Here is a 25,878-nt window from a genome sequence, read left to right as displayed (position 1 = left end):
TAGCAGAAAGACATACTTTTTTGAAGGGCAAGCAAAAATATATAATAAGAAAGAGAGTGCATGGAACTTCGATTTAAAAATAGCAAGACAAGAATAATCTATTATATTTTAATGCAAGTTAATGCATCGCCATTAAGCAATAGAAATATCTGTGCCTTAAAAAGTAACGTTTAAGAGAATATGTTTTATATTCATATGAAAAATGTGCTAGCTGCATGCGTGTAAAGAATAATTTTCAGTGCTCCTTTTCTACGGCAATCACTTGAAATGAACCAGATGAGTTATCTAGGGAGCTTGCCTGGTTTTGTGACTAAAAGTACATTTCTTCCGGTCATTGGGAGTACAGGTTGGTTAGCAGTAATGAGTTAAAACTGATGACAACAAACTTTCTTTAATACCAGGAAAGACAAATGTAATAAGATATCCGTTCTCTTAGGAGGCTTGAAGTCAATGATTTATTTGACAGAACAGCCAGTTTCAAAGCACAGCACCAACATTACTCCGTTGTTCTCTCTCCCTCTGGAATGAGTGATGCATCATCCAATACATCACTCCATTCCATTACATGGAGAGTATTCCAATATTCCAAATACAGATCACAACACATCCCCCTCCCAATAAACAAACGCCAATACACGTTAACAATAAAATTCAGATTCAGGAAACAACAATAAAACAATTGCAGAAGATAACACTCTGTAACAAACATAAATGTAAACAGGAAAAGTAAAAATGAGCACAGAACAGCATATGATCCATCTACTATAGCTACAATAGGGCAGCTGCACAAAAATGAAGATAACCCTAATGCAACACATAATCCCTCAATTTGATGGGCACTTTTCTGCACCTAGCAGAAGGAGATCTGGATTCCCTTCCACCAAAAGCCCCATTGTTATCAGAACTTCTTGCCCCCCGTCAATGCAGGTCTGGAAACTTCCACATCTTGAAACTCACCAGAATACCTGACCAATCTAGACATACTCCACCAGCAATCTGTGTCAACTCTGACCACATTCTTCCTGATGGCCACAATGGTGAAAGGACCCAGAAAAACAGATCTACCTTTAAAAGTGTGTCTAGGATTCTTCACAAGCACTTGATCTCCAACACACCACTTCTTGTATTTTACATTCATCCTAGAATCATAACTTGATTTATACCTCCTCTGATAATCAGTAACCCTGGTACGTCTCATGTCTGCAGACATACCACTGCCAACACTAGCAGGTAGCCAACTAGGATTCAACTTGGAAGGAGCTTTCCTCCCCCTCAAATCTTCAAAAGGAGACTTAAGTGTGATAGCATTAGGTGTGGTGCGGTGAGCCCACCAGGTGTCCCTCAAAACAGTACCAAAGGGTAACCTCAACTCCAGAGCCCGCTGAGCACAACTCTTAACCACCCTGTTCATCCTTTCAGCTAACCCATTAGCCTGGGGAGAGTACAAAGCTGTCCTCTGGTGAACAATGTTAAAATCCTTAAGAAAATTACAAATCTCATGGGAAACAAATTGTACCCCATTGTCTGTAACCAAGAACCTTGGAACTCCTTCTGAAACGAAAACATCTTTAAGGAAGTTTATCACCGTTTTCGTGTTAGCCACAGACACACACTTGGTGACCACCCACTTCGAAGTATAATCCACCAGCAAAATAACAAACCTTTCAAAAGAAGGTAACAGTTCAAATGGGCCTACTATATCCAAACCCAACTTCGTCCATACCTTCTCAGGAACCTCAACAGGAGACAAAGGAGCTTTGCTAGGGGTGTGAGACTTATCATTAGCAGCACAAGACAAACAGTCCTTAACCACAGCCTCGATCATGTGATCCATACTAGGCCACCAGTACTTCTCCCTCACCCGAGCTTTTGTTAAACTCCTACGCAAATGACCTTCATGAGCAAGGTTAATTACTTTGTCCCTAAAAGCACTCGGAGTAATCACTCTGTCACCTCTCATAAGGTTGTCATAACAAAAAGACAACTCCTCCCTCACACCCCAATAAGGTCTCATTTCCAAATCCAAAGTCTTGTAATCAGGCCACCCATGATTTATCCATTCTTTAAGAGGAACAAAATCCCTCTCACTATTTACACCCTCCAACCATTCCTCAGACGAAAAGGCAGACTCCGCCACCCACAGTACACCTTCAACCTCACTACAGTCTGAAACCTGTTCAACCGGTAGACGAGAAAGACAATCCGCAGATTTGTTACACAAACCCGGAATGTAGCGAACCACAAAATTAAATTCCTGGAGTCCCTCACTCCAACGCTTGAGTCTTGGTGTAACATTCTCATTGGGACGGCACGAGAAGACTTGAACCAAAGGCCGATGATCCGTCCGGACCAAAAAAGGAATCCCCCAGAGAAAGAATTTAAAGTGTTGAATTGCCCAGAAGACACTCAACGCTTCTCTTTCAATACAAGAGTAATTAACCTCCGCATCTTTGAGAGCCCTAGAAGCAAAAGCTATTGCTCTGTCTTCACCATCCACTACTTGGGAGAGCACCGCTCCCAACCCTTTCAGACTGGCATCCATCGTCAAAACAGTCTTGCAATTCACATCAAAGTGACCTAAAGTGGGCATCTTACCAAGCTCAGCCTTTATACATACAAAGGCCTTCTGGCACTCTTCAGACCATGCAAACTGTGTCCCCTTTTTGAGCAGAGTCCTGATGGGTTCAGCTACACTAGCAAAACCTTGAACAAACAGAGTAAAACTCGGCGAGCCCTAAAAATGATCTCACCTGATCTTTATCCTGAGGGACAGGAGCCTTCACCACAGCTTCAGCTAGCTCCAATTTGGGTTGTATGCCCTCCCCCGAGATCACATGTCCTAAGTATGTCACAGAATTCAATCCCACTCGACATTTTTGTTTTTTAACCGTGAGTCCAGCATCCCTCAGCTTCTCCAACACTGTATAGTTCCTCTTCATTTTCCCCATATATCAAAATATCATCTTGGAAAAACATCACATTGGGTATTTTTCCAAGTACCATTTTCATGACCCTTTGAAAACAAGCCGCTGCCGACGCCAACCCAAAAGGCATTCGGAGAAAGCGATAAGCCCCCAAAGGCGTCACAAAAGACGTAAGATGCCTTGAGTCTTTATGCAGCATGACTTGGTGGTAGGCCGAAGATAAATCTAGCACACTGAAAACCTTAGCCCCCCTTAACATACTAAGAGACTCAGATATGTTGGGTAACGGTTGACGGTCAACCCAAATCCACTCATTCAGCCCCCTCAAGTCCACACACATCCTAACACTTGTTCCTCCATCCTTAGGAGCAAGAACAATGGGTGCAAGCCACTCTGAGGCTTCAATCTCTTCAATAATCCTCAAATCAAGCAACCTCTGCAACTCAGTTCTTAGTGGCTCAACCATCATGTTTGGCACCCTCCTTACTTTGTGCACACACGGTATGGCTCTCTCTTTCAAAACAATGTGATGCTCAAACCCCTTAAGACAACCTAAAGCATCTGAAAAGACCTCCGGAAATGTATCATAACATTCACCACTCACACCCAAGGAATTTACCAACATAACTTGATCCTTGGGATCTTTCGCACAAGGGTTAAGCATTATGCCAAGATCTCGTTGATGCCTCCATCCAAGCAAATTGTCCCCTCTTTCAGCCACATAGACTTTGCCCACGGTATGCCTATCTTTGAATTTGATACGAGCTTGAACATAGCCGAGGACATTAATTTTGGCACCACCATAACTAACAGGGTTGATATCTGGTGCCAACAAGGTCACATTTTCGAGACCCACACACTCATCCCATTGCTTATTACCAATCATGGTAAAAGGCGAACCAGAATCCGCTAGGACAGAAAAATCATACCCTCCACCATGATCTTACATTCCGGCATAATCACCCTGTCAGCATCTATCTCTTCACCATCAGCCTTCACGCTCAAAAGAATAGTGCGTACAACTTCAACATTTTTCTGCAAGTTGCGGTTCTTATCAAACCCCTTACACACTCTAGCGTAATGCCCCTTAACGCCACATTTGTTGCACACTGCCTCTCTCGCAAAACAATGTGGATAATTAGAGAAATGTGAAAAACTTCCACATCTCATACACTTAGGCTTAGTACTAGAGGAAACAGTTTTATCGCTGGAATCATTATTCCCCTCATCAGAATGATTGTCACGTTCTCCCTTATTATGAACACTCTTAAAAGGAGTACGCACATGTGTGTCCTTTCCAACAAGTGTCTTGCTATTAGTAGAAGAAGAAATCTTCGCTAGTGTATTGCAACCCTCATGATTTTCCTCTTCATCTATAGCATGTACATCACTGGGTTTTTGAACTTTTTCCTCCTTGCTTTTTCTAATTTCTTTCAGCCATTTGGAGGTGTTCTCCATCCCCTCCACAATAGCAACAGCTTCAGTCAAAGAAGGGTTTTTTGATAGAAGCTTCTCTTGAACACGAACACTGTTGGTGCACCTTACCAATTGGTCTCTTACCAATGAATCTGAAAGGTCACCAAACTCACACGTGCGGGCAAGAGTTTTCAAAGCTGCGACATAACTGCCAACACGTTCCACTGGACCTTGGATTCTGGTAAAAAACGTATGTCTTTCCAAGACTACATTGATGCGAGGGCCAAAGTATCTCTCTAGCATAACTAAGGACATCTCATACACATCACTGGGAGATCCATCACCATCACCATCACCAATGGGAAGTAAATCCATACTGTCATAGGTATTCCTTCCTTCAACGCCCAAATTGTGAAGAAGAATGGCTTGCTTCCTAACCGCAGAAAAGTGTTCACCTCCAATGGCCACAATATATGAATCAAAAAGATTCTTCCACCTTTTCCATGGTAGGATTGGATCGCCTTCTTCAGAGAGAAAAGGTGGCGGTTGTGACATGCTAGAAGATGAGGCCAACGCCATCTCACCCACTTAATAAAAATCTACAAAGTAGATATTTAATTTCACTAGTTGTATTTTTTTCTTTGAAATATTACTCTTGTCACATGTAACATGTCATATTACATTTTTGTCGAAATGTTTTAACATCCACCCAAATATCTTTTAAATGGGGCAAAACAACCAAGTGTAAAATTTTCCTTGCTTTGTTCTTCAAAAATGATGCTTTTGTTTGACTTCACTTCCACCTAATTATCCTTGAAACAGAGGTAGAACAGCTTTTTTCCTCTTTGCTGTGTATAATAAAGTTTAATAGTAAAAAAACATGTTGCTCGTGTTTCACTCGCGTTTCACTCGCTCCGTGAAAGCGTCGTCATGGAGATCGAAAACAAGATGGCCACGATGACACAGCGCGTAGGACGTGTAACGTGAGACGTGCGTTCCAGCATATGCGTTTCACAGGAGTAGGAGCTCGCGGACAGGCTCGTGAAGAACAACGGTAGGAAATCTCTTGAAAACTTGTTGAAATCCTGTTGAATCGCACTAGTCCCAGCCAAACTCACATAAGTGAAGTGAAGTTGTCCTCTCACCTCACCGCACTCAGTTAAAGATCAGAAAATATTGTGAAATACGATTCTGCGTATTTCCGAAGTCCGAAGGCAGGGGAATTGGTGCTTCGCCACGTTGCCTGTCCCCAATCAGGCATAAACAACTCGTCGCCAGTGTAATAAGATATCCGTTCTCTTAGGAGGCTTGAAGTCAATGATTTATTTGACAGAACAGCCAGTTTCAAAGCACAGCACCAACGTTACTCCGTTGTTCTCTCTCCCTCTGGAATGAGTGATGCATCATCCAATACATCACTCCATTCCATTACATGGAGAGTATTCCAATATTCCAAATACAGATCACAACAACAGACCTTGCTGTCCTTAGACCTGATAAAAACATTTTTCACACTGCAATCAAATTTCTAAACCACGCTTACCACCATGACTATTAAAATTATTTTGGCCCATTTCAGGTTTTTTTTGGGACACTAAATGTTTTTGTTTTTTGTAGTGGGTGTAGCAACCTAAATAACACCATCAACATTGCTCTATTTAAAAAAACAAAAAAAAAAACAAAGGAGTTTATACTAAACTTGCCATACATGCCACCTTTGTACCTTAACTGTGCCTACGCGGAATCTCTATGTAGTAATGTAGCGTAGGAGTTAAGGAAAATATTTCCATAAAATGTAACATGCTTTTAGACGTGCATGTTTTCTGCAGCCAAGCTGAAGATCATATTCTCACACTACATAACATTCATTAAAACCTTGATTCTTTAACTTTTAATAGTAAAGTGCTATGAAAACATACCGGCTGTGTTTATGTAATCCAATATGAAAAAACTGCTGCCATAATTACTTTGTTATTAATTATTAATTATAGTGTGCCTGGCTGGTTTCGTGCCTTGTTCTTGCTTCTAGGATACAGAGTAAGCAGCTGGCACTTCAAAGGAAGGCCGCACAATTGTCAGGGTGGGAGAGAACTTTAGCACCCGTTTGTGGCTGGGAATTATTAAATCCGGAATATCGATGGGGCAGAATATTGTTAAATCAATATTGAGGGCCAAAATACTGAAATTTAAGTGCACAGAAGGAAGTAAGGATTTACTAGTCTTAAATCCACATCTACGTACCTTGAAGAAGAAAAAAATAAAAAAAAATATATAAATATATATATATATATTCGCATGGGGCAGGGTCCCTGGGGCCTCTGAGATGCAGAAGTTTGGGGGGGGGGGGGGGGGGGGGGGTGTCGAATGGCTCCCTCCCCTATAAATTACAATAAGCCACCCCCCCAACCAGGCCCTGGAGCATCCCGGTATTGCTTTTTTAAATTAAATCGCTGGAGTCGCTGCTTTTGTAAATAATTTTTTACTGATTTGCTGATCCACTGCAAATTTACAGTAAAAAATGATTTCTAAATAGGTTTTGGCCCCACAATGTCTAGGGGGAACATATCCCTATCCCTGCCCCCTTATATCTTTTTTAAACTTTTTGTTTCGGGACTAGAGATCCAATCCCCGAGTCCTAAAATGGCAGACATCATATCTTTGTTGATATGGTGGCAGTCAATCAGATTTTATCTAAAAATTTGTCTGCGGATCCTTTGCAGAGCTAAATACCTATATTTTTAAACCTTAATGTGTCAAAAACTACTGAACTTAATTACAGCAAATTACAAACAGCATGCTTTCTGTACCAAGATCTTGCTTTCTATCAAACTGTTGTAATTCCATTCAGCCATTTGGAATGTAGCAGTGTCTATTTTTCCTATAGACAAATGAATGGAGGAAACACATTTTGGCACCCTCCTTTCCCAGCCCGCGCCTAATGCATCACCTTGAAAACTTCCCAGGAAGGAGCTAAAGTGGATAAATCTTTTTTTTATTTCATGAAGTTTCATTAAACGGCACTAAAGTTATAAGCAAACCAAAAATTCATGGTGCCAACTACAACTACCCAGTGGAGACTACCAAAATGCGTTACGGTGACTTAGGCAACTGCAAATAAACTTTTCAAACATCCTTGGAGGTTTGTGTTTGCGCCTGAAGGCGCATTGAAGAAATTGATGTGAGTGAAATATATATATAGATAGATATAGCTATACCATGCTCCAAAATCCACCTTTAGGCGACTTATGCACTCTTGAGGATAGGTGCAGAAAAAATGGAGGTGGATCCATTCGTTAAATGCAAGCTCCTGTCCCACAGAGGACTCTGCACTCACGAGGCTTCTTCGATCAAAACCATATTTATTTTAATGCAAGGACGCGTTTCGGCACTTTAGACTTCGTCTTGCTTGCCTTTTAAAATGTAACAGCGTTACCTGTCATGTTGCCGCTTTTTAAAAAGGGAGCTTAACACTGATTGGATGTTAGTATTAACACAGAGAGAGGACTTCATTCTACTACGGGGATTCCTAGTTCGTGAGTGTTCCCAGCAGCATGTAATTTCAGTTATTTTCGCATGTATGGCCCAATCACCCTCAAAATTAACACTCCACATAGGCACACTGCCAGGAAACACAGTTCAGTTCACTGCATGGTAAGTATCCACCGTGCCCCTCTGTGAATACGCTGCTCAAATGCCAGATTTCAGAAGCCTCTCCTCCAACCTCAAGAAATTACATGCTGCGAGGAACACTCACGAACTACGAATCCCCGTAGTAGAACGAAGACCTCTCTCTGTGTTAATACCAACATTCAATCAGTATTAAGCTCCCTGTTTAAAAAGCGGCAACATGACAGGTAATGCTGTTAAATTTGAAAAGGCAAGCAAGACGAAGGCTAAAGCGCCGAAACGCGTCCTTTCTATTTTTATTTGCTACGAGAGACTGGGACTGCCATAGATGGGGTTAACTGGCAAGGATATGTCTGCTCAAAGGAGCAAAGATCAACCATCTTGGTTTTTGATATAAAAGAGACTGTGGGATAACTTGTTTCCGGAATACATATCCCTGAAAACGGAAGTGCACCACACTAACATGAAGTATGGGAATGAGAAGCCTCAAAATGTTAATTGTACCTGCTGAGAAGTTGTGACCAATAAATGACTGGATTTACTATTTAAAATGCTTTCTTAAAGATTGTTCCGAGGACAAGTGATGTGATTTGTGAACTGAAAGTCTAATCTCGATTTCATGCGTCAGATCCAAACTGTTGGGGAAATTTTATTGTGGATTCACAAAAGAAACTGGCAATCTACAAAGATGGTGCTTTAAGATGCTGATAAAAGCAACAGTGCTATTTCTGAATTATCCGGTTTTTTTTTGTTGTTGACTCCAAACTTCCTTTTTTGTATTGTTTTCTCTATATGACGTTTGTCTGCCCATCAACTAGCAAAGTAAGTTTGAGGACATTAGGCAATGGTGTAAGGTATAATATGGGCACTATTACTTTGGGGTTATTTCCATGACCTCTATTTCAATAGATATCTGTCATGCACTTTGATCGGTGTGCAGGTGTTAGGAATGGGATTTCTGGTTGACTAAGGTATGCATCACATCCAAGCCGAACCCACCACTCTAGTTAGGGTAAGTTAGATAAAAACACCAAGATAACCTGTGCTCACCCTCTAGTAGCTTAGCACAGAGCAGGCAGGCTTGTCATCAGAGGCATTGTGTAAATCATTTGTGCAATCTACTCACACAGCAACACAATGAATACACTACAGAAGATACTCCACATAGGGTTATGTAGAAATAACTTTCTATATTATAAACACATTGGGACCAGAACAACATAAATAAATTATATGCTTTTCAAAATTGGTAAGTTTTAAGTCAGTACTCCTGGAGAAAGCAAGATCAAAACAATCCACCCTGACAAGTACTTCTTAAATTACGCTGGTTCAAAGTATTACATCAAATACATAACAGTGACTACAGTGGCAGGAATACATTCGCTTCTCTTAAATTCACTACGGAAAAATTAGGGAAGGCAAATGAGCTTGCTTCACGGCGGAGCACCAACGTTTTACTCCCAATGGAACACCATGTCACAGCAGCCATCCAGATCAGTCAGGTACGGGAGGCTTAAAATAATACTTGCACTGAAAACACAAGGTTGCCATGATAGAAATCTCATAAATACTGGTCTAGCTATAGGTATTCAACCTCGATAGGCAGTCAGTGCACGTGGGAGCGCCTGTGCGCTTCCATTCCAGCAAGCAGTTTTGAATGCCAAGATGAAGTGGCAGTTAACTATGCACCCATGCCCTGCGGTGGCAGGCCTGAGACAGGGTTGAAAGGCTACTTCTGTGGGTGGCACAATCAGTGCCGCAGGCCCACTAGTAGCCTTTAATTTACAGGCCCTGCGTATATGGTATACCACTTTACAAGGGACTTAGAAGTAAATCATATTTGCCAAATATGTGTAAACCAATCATACCATGTTTAGAGGAGAACGCACATGCCCTTTAGCACTGCTTAGCAGTGGTAAAGTGCTCAGAGTCCTAAAACCGACAAAAAGGTCAGAAAAATAAGCCGAGGAAGGCATAATGTTTGGGGATAACCCTGCAGACAAGGCCAGGTCCAACAGCAGGTTTCTGACATCTTGGCTTTAAACTAGAGGACTTGAATATAAATGTATAGGATGAATGTATCTCAATTATTTTAAAGTGTGCATTATTTACTTCAATAAGATGTACCGTGGTATCAAAAAAGCCAGCACTCAAACTTTTGTCTCATGCTTCTTTGTGGCTTCATTTAGAAATGGTCAGTTTGCTATATACATTTCCTTTTGAGTCACCATTTTGTAAAACAACAAAATCCTTAAAGCCTGATTTTAATGTACCTGTATGAACTTCCATGGCGAAAGTTCTGTCCACAAATGCTACATAAATGTGGTTTCTCTCCACTGTGAATTCTCATGTGTTCTTTCAATGTTGTTCTGTATAGGAAAAAAACAAAGTTGAATGTAACCAGTCCTGCATACATGTGCAAACCTACACATTCAAATGCGGTCCTCTTGCAAATTTAGTTCCAATTTCCTTAGAGTAAACAGGCTCCTGCAGTGAAATAAGGGAATGCAAGCCTTTCACATTCATGAGAGAATACAGGAAATATTGTCAATGATAAAATTAAATATAAACCGGACACTTGTCGCTATGTGTACAATTTAACTTTTGGTTTTCCCTTTTGTGAAGATTAACTTTAAGATTCTAGATAATAAATTGTAACAGTGAAAGCCCACCGGGGAAGCTTTGTCATGCAACAAATAGAAGTGAGTGACAACTGTCTGATGTTACATTTACTAAATCGGCCAACAACATCGTCCTTTAAGACCTTTCAGATGAAGTGCGTAGAGAAAAATCTTGTACGCTCGCTTTTAGCCACTTTCGCCATTTGAACAAAAAGAAATGTAGAACAGAGGTATTGCTCTAGATAGCGTGAATCGCATTATATTAAGCTTTGCACAAAAGCAAAACTTGGACCAAACAGATTTGGCATCTATTCTTTGAAAAACCTAGAACAAAATATGATGCAAACTAACTTTGCTCAACTTGTTATTTAAGCAGTATTGATGTATCACACCGTGCAAACAATTGTGTTCTCTGTTCTGGCCTAACAAACTATGTAGGCTACACTCCCTAATCGGTGCCAAGAAAGGTGCAAGCTAAGGACAGTTAGCTGTTCTAAAAGATACCACAAAGTAGTGCAGTTCCTGTAACCCGGGCAAAAACCCCACATCTGTCACGATCCTGCAAGATAAGCACCAAATGAGTTCACTGTAACTCAGCACCATCTGCGAAATATTAGGAGGTGCGCATTGCTACACTTCTCTGTGACATACTGTAGGCTCGCCATGTAGCCTCTCAATTTCTGACTGTGTGTGCTGTTTGATAGTCTGAACTGCAAGACCGGGGGGCCCACCTATGCACTCTGATTGCAACGGACTGGCTGCAGCGGGTAACATCCGTTTCCCTGGGAAGCTCGAAGGTTGGGGGGCGGTTTTAAGGCAGTGGGGGCCAGTTTTAAGGTGGTGCTGCAATATCGGCCTCCAGTAACAAAAGCAGCAGTGCTTCACACTTGCAACCTCCTCCTCCTTCCCGGCGGGACTAGTCTGACAAAATTGCCAGGGCTGCTTTGGGTTCTCACTCCGGCCCAGAACGCTGCGGTCTTAGAGGGAATATGGACAGCGGAAGTCCAGGTGAGCCTGGGCGTGTCAAACACAATGATCCAGGCGTATCCCTTGGTTTGCGGTGGGCTGTCCTGCGCTGCAACATGGCCAGACTACTGGGGAGGCGCCGGATGTATTGTGGAGTTCTGTGGTTAAGTACTGAAATCTAGTGTACCACTTTGCCAGCTCCTTCCATTGTGCGTGGCAGGTGCCAATGAATCAAATACGCACTCCTGTGGACCCCACAATGTGCGTTAGCTGACTGGCCGCCGTTACAGGTAGGCTTGTGATGAGCAGAAAACGCTTAAGTCTGAGTGCACTGAGGAGCCTATTGGATGTGTGGTTCTGCCTGGCTGTGCCCTCCGATTCAGTTGGTCCCAGTGACTTATCGGACGGATGGTGGAGTGGGCCAGACTGTACTGTATGGTTGCCCCATGTGGGTTCTTGTGACTGTAGTCCCTGTATGTGAATGAGACCCTGCTTAAGTGAGCAGCAAATACTGTTATAAGCAGGGCCACTTGAATTAAGGCCAAATTATGCGGCAGGGTTGAGTTAATTATGCGGCAAGAAAAGGTAAATTATGCGGCATTATGCGGCACATTTTGTAATAGTATTACTTCATTATGTCTTATTATATATTATAACTTATAAGCATAACGTTCTAGTGGGGTTGGCAGTTCATTCATAGTGCAGCCACAGGGATCACAGATTAAATTATCCCTAGCAGTATGGTCACAATTAACACAATCTATGACAGAAGCCATCGCACACCACACTAATCAACACCCAGCTGGAATAATTCATCAAGAAATAGGTTATAGTTTGCAGTGACGAAGGTGCTGTTCTACCCTGCTTGGTGTTATACAAGTCCCTCATCTGTGAGCCGAAGGACAGTTGAATCCCCCAATTCAACAAGTTAATTATGCCAGACAGGCTGGTTTGCTCGTGCCCAGTTGAGAGACTCTGGTCCTCACAGAAAGCTTGACCACAGACAGCGATTCACATCAGCAGCAAGACGTCAATTATACTTTAGGAAAATACAGTTTTTTTGAGTTGTGGCCCACATTATTTTCTTAGGTTTTATTGCTGGTTTTTGGACTATGCACACTGGGACACTGCTGCCCAGCGTACGTTCTCTGGCCCATACAGCACTCCTGATTGGCATATTTATCTTAACCTATAAGTCCCTAGTATATAGTACAAAAGTGTGCCTAGGGCCCGTAAATTAGATGTCCCTAGTGGACTGCAGCACATATTGTACCACCACTAAAGTGACAATGCAAAACATATCTCCAGGCCTGCCCTTCAGCGGGGGTATGCACTTTTAAAACAGCCAATTTGACCTGTCAAAACAAATCTTTTACCAGACGGAAACCTTCCTTTTTAATGCTTATTAGTCACCCCTAAGGAAGCCCTTAAATGATCAAGGGGCAGGGCAAATGAAATTTAAAAATCAGAGCATGTTTATTTTATGTTGACATGTCCTTGCAGTGAAAAGCCTCCAAAGTAGTTTTTCAGTTGACACTTGACAAGATAGAACTGAGACAAAGATAGAGGGCTTGACTGACCCCTGACAAGATAACCATCTGGGCGGTGCCCAGGAACTTAATTAACTTCAAAGGAAGCCTATCTTGCCACTGGTGGATGTAGTTCCTACCTAGGTCTGCCTACCTTTTGTCTTCATAACCAACGTGTCGCCCAACCCAGTGGGATAGCAGCTACTCAAGAGCTGGAGTGACCACCAGGGAGTGTTTGCCCATTATCATTGCCATATCTCTGGGTGGGCACAGCGACCTCTGCACAGGGGAAGAAATGTTCTGCCATGTTGGCACTGTGTGATAGTTTACAGTAAGACACACAGGAAGTGCTACTTGGTGAGGGCAGTGACCAGGCGTTGTCCCCATCCACAGGCTTACACTGGGCATATATGTGCACCCCCCGTTACCTCTTCAGAACACCTATAGACCTGTGGGAGACAAAAGTAGAACTGTGCTGCTAATAGGTTTTGTCCATTTTAGTATGTCGAGATTCGTTTTTTTACTTTTTCATCATCTGGTTTTGGACTTTATACTGAGATTGAGTCTCACTACTTTTGTTTCACCCACAGTAAACATATGGCAAATGAACTGCACATGTTTACCGCCAGTATCTGCCTTTAAGATAAGGTAATTGTGACACGGTAAGGGGCATTTGGCTAGTTACACGTGAACAAATGTGTGGGCTGCGCAAGTAAGACTACCATCATGCACAGCGTGGTAACTGCGCACAGGTAGCCTGGTGCAGAGAGAACTCTACAAGGTTACATGTTGACCTGGGGTAGTGGGTATTCATAGATAAAGTCAGCAGGGTTTATTTAACTGCAGTGCCAATATATTATACACCTGGGAGGATATCTACCTTAAAGTGCAGTTTTGCTTCCTTTAGGCCTACAAAGTCCAGTAAGGTATCAAACTGGGGTAAGACATGTGCCAAGTTTGAATATGCAGGCTCCAAGAACCTACATGTATACCCTATGGGTCGTCCAGAATTGCATTACTTCTCTGGCTCACCTCAGGATCAGGTTACAGACCATTTGTCACCCTACTGGGTCAAGTTAATTACTCTGCTCGTCAGCGGTGGGCACAAAGGCCACCCCACACAAAAGGAGCAATTAACGGTGCTTCACTCAGCTCTTGAGGAGGAAGGGGTTTGGAAGAAAATCTGCATCTCTTAATTAGCTGTCACACTGTACCAGTAACAGGACAACCCAAGCCCACTGAACAAAGCAGGAAGCTCAGACCACTGCAGCCAACACAGAAGGGGGCTCCATTTTGACGTTTTGGTGGGAAAGTCCCTAGCAGTGATGTCACCTACAGATGACCCTGAGCCCCTCAGAGAAGATGTGTATGGAGGCCAATTGACGGCGCCATCTTGGATGTGCAGTAGACAACTCGACTACCCTCTGCTGAGCCTACTATGGAAGCAGAAATTAAGGCAACTATACCGAGAATGCTGAATGGCAGAATCTTTGCGAGTGACAGGCTACTAGTTGAATTTTACAATCAATACACTGACTTACCTATTTCAGACCTACTAAAACGTATGAAGAGGCAGCAAAAGAGACTCCTGCTCCCCTCCAGTCGAGAAGCACTAACAATAATGCCCCACAACCCGCTAACTCCTAACCTGGTGAGATTTATATAGAACGCTATCCTTAATACAGATTACAAAATTCTAGCCAGACTAATACCAAATAGACGGCTTCCACTGTTGTAGCACTGCAGAGTTCCTTGTATATCCAACAGTTTTCAGGCAACCATAATAGTGCCAAGATTACTCTGGGGATTAATGTACCTTCCGGCAGAGAGATCGGAGTTTTGTCTAATGGCAGTTTTGACTCATCTAAGATAAGGAAGAGGGTTAATATGCCTGCTACAAACGGTGTGTACTGTGTAGATCACAGAACAGTATCAGCATCACCGCTAAAACCTTTATTTGTATAATAATATCATAAAAGTGCAGTTGCAAACATACATCATACATAAACCTGCATAATGGCCTTCCTAGAGTAATAGTAAAATGCATACAAAATGTGCCATAGAAGCATCCTGCTGGGCAAATCCCAAAGGGCTAGATACATAATATTGAAATAGCCGCAAAAAGAATGATAGCATATCCCACCAACTTTGAGCCAATTCTGTTGACAAAAACATCTATGGGTGCGCTATGCTAAAGAATGTGATAGTGAGCCTATGCAGGAAAAGTTTTACAAGCACAAGCATGGGTTCCTATACCTTCATAGGAGGAAAATATGCTATTGATGTGACAAGAAAAAAAAGTGTGGGAAAGCAGATTTAGAAATCAAGATTAAGAAGGACTTTTTGCTAGGCTAATTTTACACATTATTATAAATCCAATTAATTAGCTACCATAAAGAATAGGATGCAATTAAATCAGACAGGAATGTATAGAAACAATTAAGATACATTATCATTTAAATAATAAAACTATGCCAGGGTCATGACACACAGGCATAAAAACAAATTTTATGGGACAACTATAGGGCGTAGACGTATAGCCCGCTGTATAAACATTGCAATCGAGAAGCATACCCTCACAGTCTGTAACTTTTGCAAAAACTCCATGGCAGCCCTGCACTGTCTAAAATTTGCCTGATACAGGAGTGGTAAAATAAACACAGTCCTTAGCGAAGAACAGTATTTGCAGAAAATAATAAAGTACAGGGTGCTCTGTGCGTAGCATCCATTGCAAGGAGAGGAAGGCAAGTTGGCAACAAACATAACTTGTCTGGGGTAGGCAACAAGAAAATGATCAGTGTTTAAGCATAGTCTGACTAACAAAAAACGTATTTGAACATTGTTAACTCATAAAAGGTACGGTTCAATACCAAAACAGGTACGAATTTGAGGATGGGCTGCAACTGTGGACATTTCAGAGTTCTTTGACATCATTTCCTCTATGCATTTGGCTACAAAGAGTTTAGGTCTGGAGAAATCAGCCATGAAGGTGCGAGATTTCAAGAACAACTCGTCTAAATCCAGGCAACTTCAATTCTTGGATAAGTATGCAATCCAGGGAATTTTTAATCTCTCTCCCAGGTTCAAGCAATCAGCTAGAATTTTACAGTTTACTGTGGTTTCCTCCTTGGTCCATATTTTCAACCATAACAGGAGAGGCTGCAGCTTCACATATACCCTAGCCCAATTTCCATGTGACATATGTAATTGCTAGTGGACTGGAGTACAGAAAGCAGCCTTTTATGAAACCGTTCTCTACCTTCTCTACCCGGTTGGTCGCAGAGGCCCCAGACATCAGCCCCATATGTGGCGCCTGGGCAGCACTTCGACATACAGATTTTTAACAGCTCTTTCATTGGCATGCTGCTTAATCTAGCTGCAAAGCCTAAGAGTGCTTCTGTGCACATGGCTAGGCCAGCTGCCCTGACAGCTTTCAAAGTTCTCCAATCAGCCTGTCATCAAATAGTATTCCCAGCTAGGGATAGTACAGAACCTTACTGATCTTTGTTTCATTGGCAAAAAAGGGCCTATTTATCTTGTCTCCGAGACCAAAGACCATAATGTGGGGTTGTGGCTGGTCTAGACTGTTCATGAAGGCACAGAATTTGTCTAATATTTGCTGCAAGCTGATTGCAGTCCTGGGGAGCAAGACAGTATTATTGGCATAAACCATGGCCGGTATACTACGCTTGCCAACCATGGGGCAGTCAGCTCTGAGGTTCAGTAGATGCTTCTCCATGCTGTTGACATACAAGGGAAAAAAAAGGTGCCAATATGCACCCCTGGTGAGTGCCACGTTCAAGTCTACCACTGTCTGTTGTTTCCTGGGCTGGGCCATATCTCACGCTTGCAGTTACCTCTAAGTGGGGGAACTGTCCTTTAGGACGAAGCTGGAATCACGCTGTGCCTTCACAGCGCCGGAAATATAACAAAAGTGTTTTTAGCACACATTCCTTCAGCACTCAAGTCGTTACAACGACTTGCTTTATGGGGGAACATTGGTGGAATGGTGTTGGATTTAAAGTCCAACATCTTCCCTACTGTTGCAGACACTGAAGTTGGAATAGTAAATTAAACTATTCCAAAATCCAGCGCAGCCCTAAGGCAAGTCGTTATAAGGACTTGCGCGCTTAACGAATGTATCCTAACGACGCGTTTGTTCTAATGACGGCGATCCGAAGGCATGCGGGCTAAACGCATGCGAAATACCGTCATACATTCGTAGGTGGAGCCCCCTGAGAAAAACAATAATGCTGGACTCGAGCCCTAGATAATCATAATTTCCCAGAACTTTGACCTCTTGACTGAATCAAAGGATTAGCTAAGGTCCATATAAGCTATGTAGACTTTGCCTTCCTTCGACACTGTGTACTTGTTTATTAACAAGTACAGACTGGGGCATTGCTCAACGGTTCCAAAGTCCTGACAGAACCCGGACTGGAGTTCAGAAACTACATTGTCATCAGTTTCCCAGGTTTGCAGCCATTCTAGCAGGATCCTGTCTATTAACTTGGCTGTAGAGTTTATTTAATATAGGGTGGTAACACTTTGATCCTTTCTTGAAGGTACTATTGTTGTGTGTGACCAAGTCTTAGGTAGTCCCATGAATGGAATAGCCCTAAAGATTGGAACCCTTAGGTCTAAGTTTGTTCGAAATGATCCGCTGGGATCCCATCAGGGCTCTTGAGGCAGGACACCTATTAGTAGCCTCTATCACATCATATATCTCGATCTCCTAGTTGCAGAGGGGTTGGATGGAAGATAGCAGGGATACAGATATTCTTGCCTGGGACATGTTAGAAGCACGACCCCTATGAGGGACAGATTCCTGGGCTTTCTCCATATAGTTTTGATTTACTGTTTGCCAAAAAAGCTTACTATCTTTAAGGTCGCTGGCCTTTACTATGTCAGAGTATGCCGCTTCTCTTAGTGTTTTTTTCCAGGCCTGTAAGGCAGCGTTGTAACCCTTTGAATAGGTGCAAACCCTATCTGGATCCCCTGGAACAGCTTTGAGTGTCGACAATAACAAATTATGGGCTTTGATACAGGTTTCATCAAACCACCTCACCATCATGAGTGTTCAGTGTAAGGGTAAGCACTTCCTGTGCAGTTTCACCACAGATTTTCACAGAACAGTATTTTATGTGCATAGGTCAGTGGGTTGCTGCTTTTGTCATAGAGTCCTTTTGTTACTATGCAGTTCATAGGTTACATTTCTAATCTAGGTTAGAAAGTTATGTTTTTTTCCTAGTCCTCCATTATCCTAATTTAGCAAAAAAGGGTTTGTTTGGGTAGAAATAAATTCTTATTAGTAAAGTCAACCGGAACCACTGTGTTGCATTCTGAATCCTGAGTTTGGGCTTCCCCAGACCAAGCACTTTTAAAAAACGTCACCAGTATGGATGACATGTGAATCCTACACCTTTGTTTTGTGTAACATTTCTATACACTGAATTACACCGTATGATTCATTGTCTCTATATGTGTGTGTGATGTAAAATGCTTCAACACCCAGCATTGGTTTGAGAGGCGCTATAAAAAATTGAAATGCAAGTGAGTGAGGAGCTATGGAGAGATGAGGGGCACTTTGGAGGGTGAAAGTGAGGGAATCATTGAAGAGCCCCAACAAAGATTGCTGTATCCTGATGTACAGCGAGGTCATCATTTACTATGCTTTAAAAACAAATACAATTGTATATATAATGAGAAATGTGTTGTAGAATGCACCATAATTGCTATTTTTTTACAAATCCTCTTGGAGGGAGAACCCCCCCCCCAAACCTCCTTGCAGTGGTCAGGCTCTCTTGCTGCGCTCACTCGCTTTGCACCGTATAGGGATTGGTCTGACAACATTTGCTAGGGCTGCTTTGGGTTCCCAGTCCGGCCCTGCCCATTGCTAATTGTGGTGGATCTGAGCCATGCTTGAGATTTATAAAACATGCCTTTACACTCGTAAACAGATTTACTCACATTTTTTGGGTGTGACTACAGCTTCTCCCTAGAAATGGTAGTGGGCTTTCCAAGATGGGAATGTCGTAAAAGTTTGGGAACACACACAAACCTGTTGGTTTGGAGGTATTTACAATCGTTTTCTCTAATTAGTCTGAGCCAGGAAAGGGTCAGAGATTTACTCAAACCAAGGGCAGGATCAGTGTGCAGGGTGGGAATGGGAAGAGAGCACCTTCAGAATTGGTGTATAGGTGGAGGGGCTTCTCAATGGAGAAAAAAAGCTAACAAGTGCAACTGCATTCTTATTTTCCTGTGTGTAAATATACACCATGTACTTGTAATCCCTCGGAAATGCCTCCATGATTAGGTAACTATAAATTCACAAGCAAGGAGTCCTTTTGGGAGCCTCGGACTTTTACAGCTTCTCAGGAAATATATCGCAAAACTTTTCTGAATTACAAAAAAAAAAATCGAAAACTTTCATTAGGAAATTCAGGAACACATTTTAGATTTTTGGGCGACTGGGGCTTGTGTCTCCATTGCTCAAATATTGTTTAACAATAATTAATTCATGAGTGCATTCTCTTCCTTTAAATGTCAGGTAATACCTAAAAAGATTGAGGTTTACCTTTCTCGAACAGATTTTCCACAAATGAAACACATCCATTTTCGCTTTCCTCCATGAGTGCATTCTAAATGACGCTTCAGATTTCCGGTGTCATTGAACTGACGACCGCAAATATCACAAGGAAAAGGTCCTAAAACAGAAGTGCAATGACAAAAAAACTGTTATGAAAGTAAACTGTCTTTTTCAAAAGCTTTATTTCTATATATGATCGTTTTATGGTGCTACAGATATCATTTGTTGGCAAGGAACATTCTTATTTAATATTTTAACATAGTACATATATTGATAGTTCTTCTGTTCGCTGGACCTGAATGTAGGATTCCCCGGATTTTGAATTGTGTAATTTCTCCAAGAAAATGCAGTCCTGGTACTTTCACAAACAACCATTGCCATTTACTTATGTCTCAAGTGCAATGGGAAAAGCTTGTGTGCGTCAGTCAAAGCCATCCCGCAATGTCTTCTCTTTGGTTAAGGTACGGTATGCATAAGTGTCGTCATCCACTCATCCAACATACATATTGCTCATTACATATTACCTTACCGAGCTTTCATTAACTTGCTATTATCCCGTCTACGTTCCTTGCCTGGAACCTTGATACCACTGTCTCATATTTCCAAGTTATATAATCTCACCTCTGTCTGACTGCTCGGCACTGCTTGCCCCTTACGAAAATAAGACGAAATTCAAATCTCGCCTTGCTCATTCCCTTTCAAGACATCCCAAGAAACCATTGCGGCATAAATTTATATTCAGAGAATTTTTGGTGCACGTAAGTGCAACTATCTACAAAAATATGGCATCTGCAATAGCAAATTCCCAAAACGAATTCAAAGAACTAGGATGCGTTACATTTTAGAATTTTAAAAAGCACTTACAGTGACAGGAAGTCTGCCAATGTGACACAGATTGCACAGTTGCAGTTTTAATATTAGAATGGGAAAGGGGAAGGGTCGGGGTGAGGCCATGCAGAATGCGTGTAAACTATGAAAGATTTCCAGTAGTACTCCTTGGAAAGTTTGAAAGTCCTCAACTACTCAGAAATCAATCCCAAATGTAAGTGTAATCGCAGAGGTGTAGATTTCACTTTTTAAAAAAAATACAATTTTTATTGAAAAGTTTTATTTGAAACAATAGGCATTACACAAATACATGACCTGTACAAAGTTAGCTTCCATCTGCACGAATACTTCTTTGACATCGGAATTAAGTAGTTATACATGACCTTAGGGGGGATTCCCCGCTACTTTACCTCACAGCAACCCCAACACCCCCCACCCCAAACCTTCAATCTGACATGTGAATCGCCTCCACTCGCGGCAGTTCACATATATACCCTCTGAATTTATTCCAACTTCCCCAGATTCTTTCCCATTTTTGAGGACATCCCGATGTACATATACCGCCCTTTCCGCCACCATTGCGTCATCCAGGTCCCTACACCATTCCTGCAGCGTAGGAGACTCATCCGACCCCCACCTCCTCGCAATATTCCTTTTAGCAAACATGATTCCCAGTGTTACCCAGTCTTGTGTTGGATGGGTTAGGTCATTTGGTTCCCAAATATTTAATAAGCACCGTTTCGGCTCCGGGATCAATGATTCTCCCATAGTTTGTGACATAGTTCCCATTACCTTGATCCAGTACGCCCCGATCTTCAGACATTTCCATATAGTATGGTAGAAGGTACCCTCCTCACCACAGCCCCGCAGACAGAATTGATGTACAGCCAGCCCTATTTTGAAGAGGGTCACTCTGGTGTGGTACGTGCGGTGAAGTATTTTGAGTTGTATCAACTGCAAGCGCGCCGGTGTTGCCACCTCCCGAGGAGACGACAACGCCTCCTGCCACTCCGCATCATCCAGTTCTCCCAAATGTGCAACCCACTTCCGTCTAAGCGCCAACGTGGGGTCAGGCATGTTGTTTACTAACTTACGATAGGTGAAGGAAGTGGCCCTTTTGTTAATAAATTCAGTCAGTAACCTATCCTCCAGAGGAGTAGCCTCTGCCAATTTAGTCCCCGCCGGCAGAACCGCCTGCAGTGCATGTTTGACCTGCGTGTATCTGTAAAGTTCGGAGGAGGCAAGCTCGTATTGAGTCTGTAGGCGTTCAAATGAGATTACCTCACCTTTCCTCCAGAGATCACCCACCGTCGATATGCCTATTGCATCCGATCTATCAAAGCCTTTACTATTCTTTAGTCGCCCGAGCCGCTGAGAGGTTCAGAGTGGTGTCATCTATGTAATAACCCCCCTCCATCCCAACCTGGCATGTGCTTCGTGCCATATGAGAACTGTGTGCGCTGTTGGCCCGATCAAGAGTCTGGATTTGGCTCTATTATACAACACTGACATGACCCCATCTTCTTCTAGGCCCTGCCTATCCGCCTGAAACGCTGGGTCGGTATGAGGGACGAAAAACCAACTATTAATTACTTTTAGCTGGGCCGCCCAATAGCATAATTGTATATTAGGGAGGGCTGTACCCCCGTCGTACCAGCTCCTGACCAACTTATCCTGCCCAATGCGCGCTGGTTTGTTCCCCCAAATCATACCGGAAACTTCTGACGCGATTGTTTTGTAGTATCTCAGTGGAACCTGAAAAGGGGAAATCTCCAAGACATACAAAAAACGTGGGAGCACCATCATCTTAAAGAGCGCCGCCCTTCCCAGCATTGACAACGGCAGACTTCGCCAGACCATCGCATCGCGCTGAAACCGCTCCAAGGGTGGCCCCAGATATCTACGAATAAATTAATCGAGTTTGGGTGTAATATGAATACCGAGATACTTAAAGGTGGTATCCGTGACCTGCACCAGACAATCCCTCGGAAGCGACGGCAGCGGACCACGCAACACAAACAGAACCGATTGTGACCAATTGATGGTGTATCCGGAGACCCGGCCGAAAACCTCACAAATATTTAAGAGCACTGGGATGGAGCGGCCAGGGGACGTCATCTGCATAGAGGGAAATGCGGTCCACCCAGTTTGGCGTCCATTGGAGTCCACGAATCAGTGGCTCCCACCTGATCCATGCCGCCAACGGCTCCAGTACCAGTGCGAAGAGCAATGGGGACAGTGGACACCCCTGGCGCGTTCCCCGCGTCAGTGGGAAGTCTCTAGATATATGACCATTGGCCACCACATGTGCCAAGGGCTTGGTGTACAGCAGCTGAATCCACGCACAGAATTTCGGGCCAAAGCCTAAGTGTCTAAGGACTGTAAACAGATATGGCCCCTCCACCATGTCAAACGCCATCCGTGCATCTAGGGAACGGATAACCGCAGGCTCTTGAATATGGGACATTCGGGCCATTACCCCCTGCAGCCGCCTGAGGTTGAGAGCCATGCTTCTACCTGGCATGAACCCAGATTGATCCGGGTGTATTAGGGTTGTAAGATGTGGGGTCAACCGTGTTCGCCAATAGCTTGGCTAATATTTTGGCTTCGGCATTAAGCAACGATATCGGACGGTAAGAGGCGCATTCCTCATGGGGTTTACCGGGCTTCGGGATCGTCACAATGGTAGCCATACGTTGATCTTGTGGGAGCTCCCCTGCCTCGAGGCTTTCAAGAAACATATTTAAAAGATAGGGGGCAGTCGTAGTGGCCGTCTTTTTGTACAGTTCTATGGGTAAACATTTAGGTCCCACTGCTTTCCCCGATTGTAGGGAGCCTATATCCACTTGTAGCTCTTCGACCGTTAGGTCAGCTTCTAGGGTGAGGGCTTCCTCCGGGGATAATTTCGGCAAATTAATATCCCTAATATAAGTTTGAGCCTCTATCGTGTCTATAGTCGTTCGCGACTCGTACACCTGTACGAAATATCCAGCTACGGTATTCACAATATCTTCTGGCGCCGCCACCAATGAGCCATCTGGCGTCCGTAATTGCGCTATTGTTCTTTGCGCTCACTCCTTTTTATCGAGCCAGACTAAAAGTTTACTAGCCCTGTCACCTATTTCATATATCGTATGCCGCGTTGCTTGGAGCCGAGCCCTGATTGCCTCCGACTGGTATTCCCTGTATTCACATTGCTTAGCACGCAAGGTTCGAGATGTCTCAAACGGTAGGTTCTGTGCGTGTTGATCTGTAGCATGAATCAGTTCGGATTCCATAATATCTAATTCGGCTCGTTTTGCCCTCTTATGACCCGTCACCGAAGAAATGGCCTGCCCACGGATCACCATTTTGTATGCTTCCCAAAGAGTACTTGCGGATTGGACTGAAGAAGCGTTCTCTTGGAAGTAATGCTGCGTCGCCGCGAGTATGTCTCCCGAAATCTTAGGGAGTTGGAAATACCCCGGATATACAGGATACACCCGTGTCCGTGCCCTGTAATGGTTTGTATAGGTTAGTAATAATGGCGAGTGATCTGAAATACCCTGAGGGCGGATCTCAACGTTCATCACATTCGCGAGTTGGTCTGCGGCTGTAAAAAAGTAATCGATGCGTGAGAGGCTATTATGTACCCCGGACTGGAATGTGTATTGCTACACTTCTGGATGACTGTATCTCCACGCATCTGTCAGCCCGAGGGCATCCACGAAGCCCCCCATACGTGCAGCACCTGCCGTGTTCTGCCTGGACGGATACCTATCTCTAGTCCCATCAATGACAGCATTAAAGTCCCCAACAATCAGTATCATACCTGCTGGAAGGCCTAATAAAAATGCGCTAAGCGCTGGGAGAGCTATTGTGTGTAGGGCCGGGGGGATGTATACCGACACAATATTGAACAGTTTCCCTTCCCATTGACAGGTAATTGCCGCAAATCGACCCTGGTCATCCTTATGAGTATGTTGTATTATTAGCGGGAACTGTTTACGTACTAAAATACCCACACACCTTGAACCAGAGGAAAACTCAGAGTGCACCACCATTCGAAACCCACAGCGATCTAGAACCCTGCAGGCAGATCCCACCAAATGCGTTTCCTGCAGCAGGGCGACCGCAGGTGCGCATTTCTTTAAGTACTGTAGCACCAGCCCTCTCTTTATTTTATCCCCCAGTCCCCTTACATTCCATGTAAACAGCGTTAGGGGGCTAATTGGAGACACCGGAGGTCGCCGTGAAGCGGACTCAATTCGTATCTGCGTCATCCCTTTCTCCCATGCACAATCTGCCTTCTCTCAGGATTATGTACTTCATGCATCCAGAAACTTTTCTTAGTCACAGACTGGAAGTGTGTCTTGTATGCCCGTACAACAACCATAACTACCAACAAAAAATACCAACTCAGTATTTCCCACTCTCCCACCCACCTCTTCACCTCCCCCCCTGCTCAGACCAAACTGCAGTTAACAAACGTTTGGTTATCCTGATATCTAGGCGGGCGTGCATGAATGCCGACAGTATGCCATGGTCCCTCTTGTAGGACCCCCATCAGATTCAGTATTCGCTTTGGGAAGGACCACATACCGCATACCCGCACTTGCATATTCATCACAATTTGGCTGGTCCACAAAAAAAAGTAAAAACCATAACAAGCCCAAAATGAAGAGCAACCCCCCTCCACCACCCCCCTCCCTGCCACTTTTATTTTTTTTAATTAAACTTTTTATTGCATTTTTAACGCAAACTAAGACCGGTACATAAAAAAAGACTGGTCACTGTAAGAAATACCCCCTCCGATACATACATACAGTATCATAATACCATTCAACTCGTGGTGGGATAGGGATCCACGCAGAACAATATGCTCATACATTTCCCAAGCAACAATACTAAACCAAGATACCCATACAATATGAACGGATAGCGACAGGCAGTTGGGACTGGGGAGAACAAGAACGCCACACCTAAGGGGGCGAGGCCAGCACTTCTGCCGTCAACTGGGCCATCAGTGTTTGTCGTTCTCTGTGTAGCTCCACTGTCGGGGAAATGCAGATGTCCCCTCTGTACTTATTCCACCCCCCCACTTCCGATCCCATTTCTTGGGGCAACCTCGTCCCTTGAACACCGACTTTTGGCAACCATGGCGGTGTCCATGTCCTTTGCCAGTCGACCAGGCGTGGGACCGTTGCAACCCCCCAGTGCTTTGCAATATTCCTTTTCGCGATGATGAAGCCTATAGAGGCCCATGTTTGTTCAGCATGTGTGAGGTCGGACGCCTCCCAGATATTGAGTAAGCATAGCTGGGGAGATAACCCCAGAGATTTGTCTCCCGCCCTCTCAAGTTGACGAGCAATTGCCACCCAATAGTCCTGGATATGTGG

At 43.5% G+C, this 25,878-nt stretch overlaps 1 protein-coding gene across 1 annotated transcript in view; it reads right to left on the bottom strand.

The window, feature by feature from the left end:
* The window catches only part of ZBTB41 (zinc finger and BTB domain containing 41), a 207,527-nt gene that overhangs the window by 112,939 nt on the left and 68,710 nt on the right, over positions 1-25,878 (bottom strand). The window contains exons 6-7 of the mRNA XM_085601841.1: positions 19,661-19,790; positions 10,241-10,336 (exon numbers count right to left, since the gene is read on the bottom strand). Of these exons, the coding sequence (XP_085457967.1) occupies positions 10,241-10,336; positions 19,661-19,790 (226 nt within the window). The remainder of the gene's footprint in view (positions 1-10,240; positions 10,337-19,660; positions 19,791-25,878) is intronic.

Source organism: Triturus cristatus, chromosome 4_2 (assembly GCF_964204655.1).
Source record: "Triturus cristatus chromosome 4_2, aTriCri1.1, whole genome shotgun sequence".
Taxonomy (NCBI): domain Eukaryota; kingdom Metazoa; phylum Chordata; class Amphibia; order Caudata; family Salamandridae; genus Triturus; species Triturus cristatus.
The sequence above is the reverse complement of the archived record's forward strand: the minus strand, read 5'-3'. Positions and strand labels throughout refer to the sequence as shown.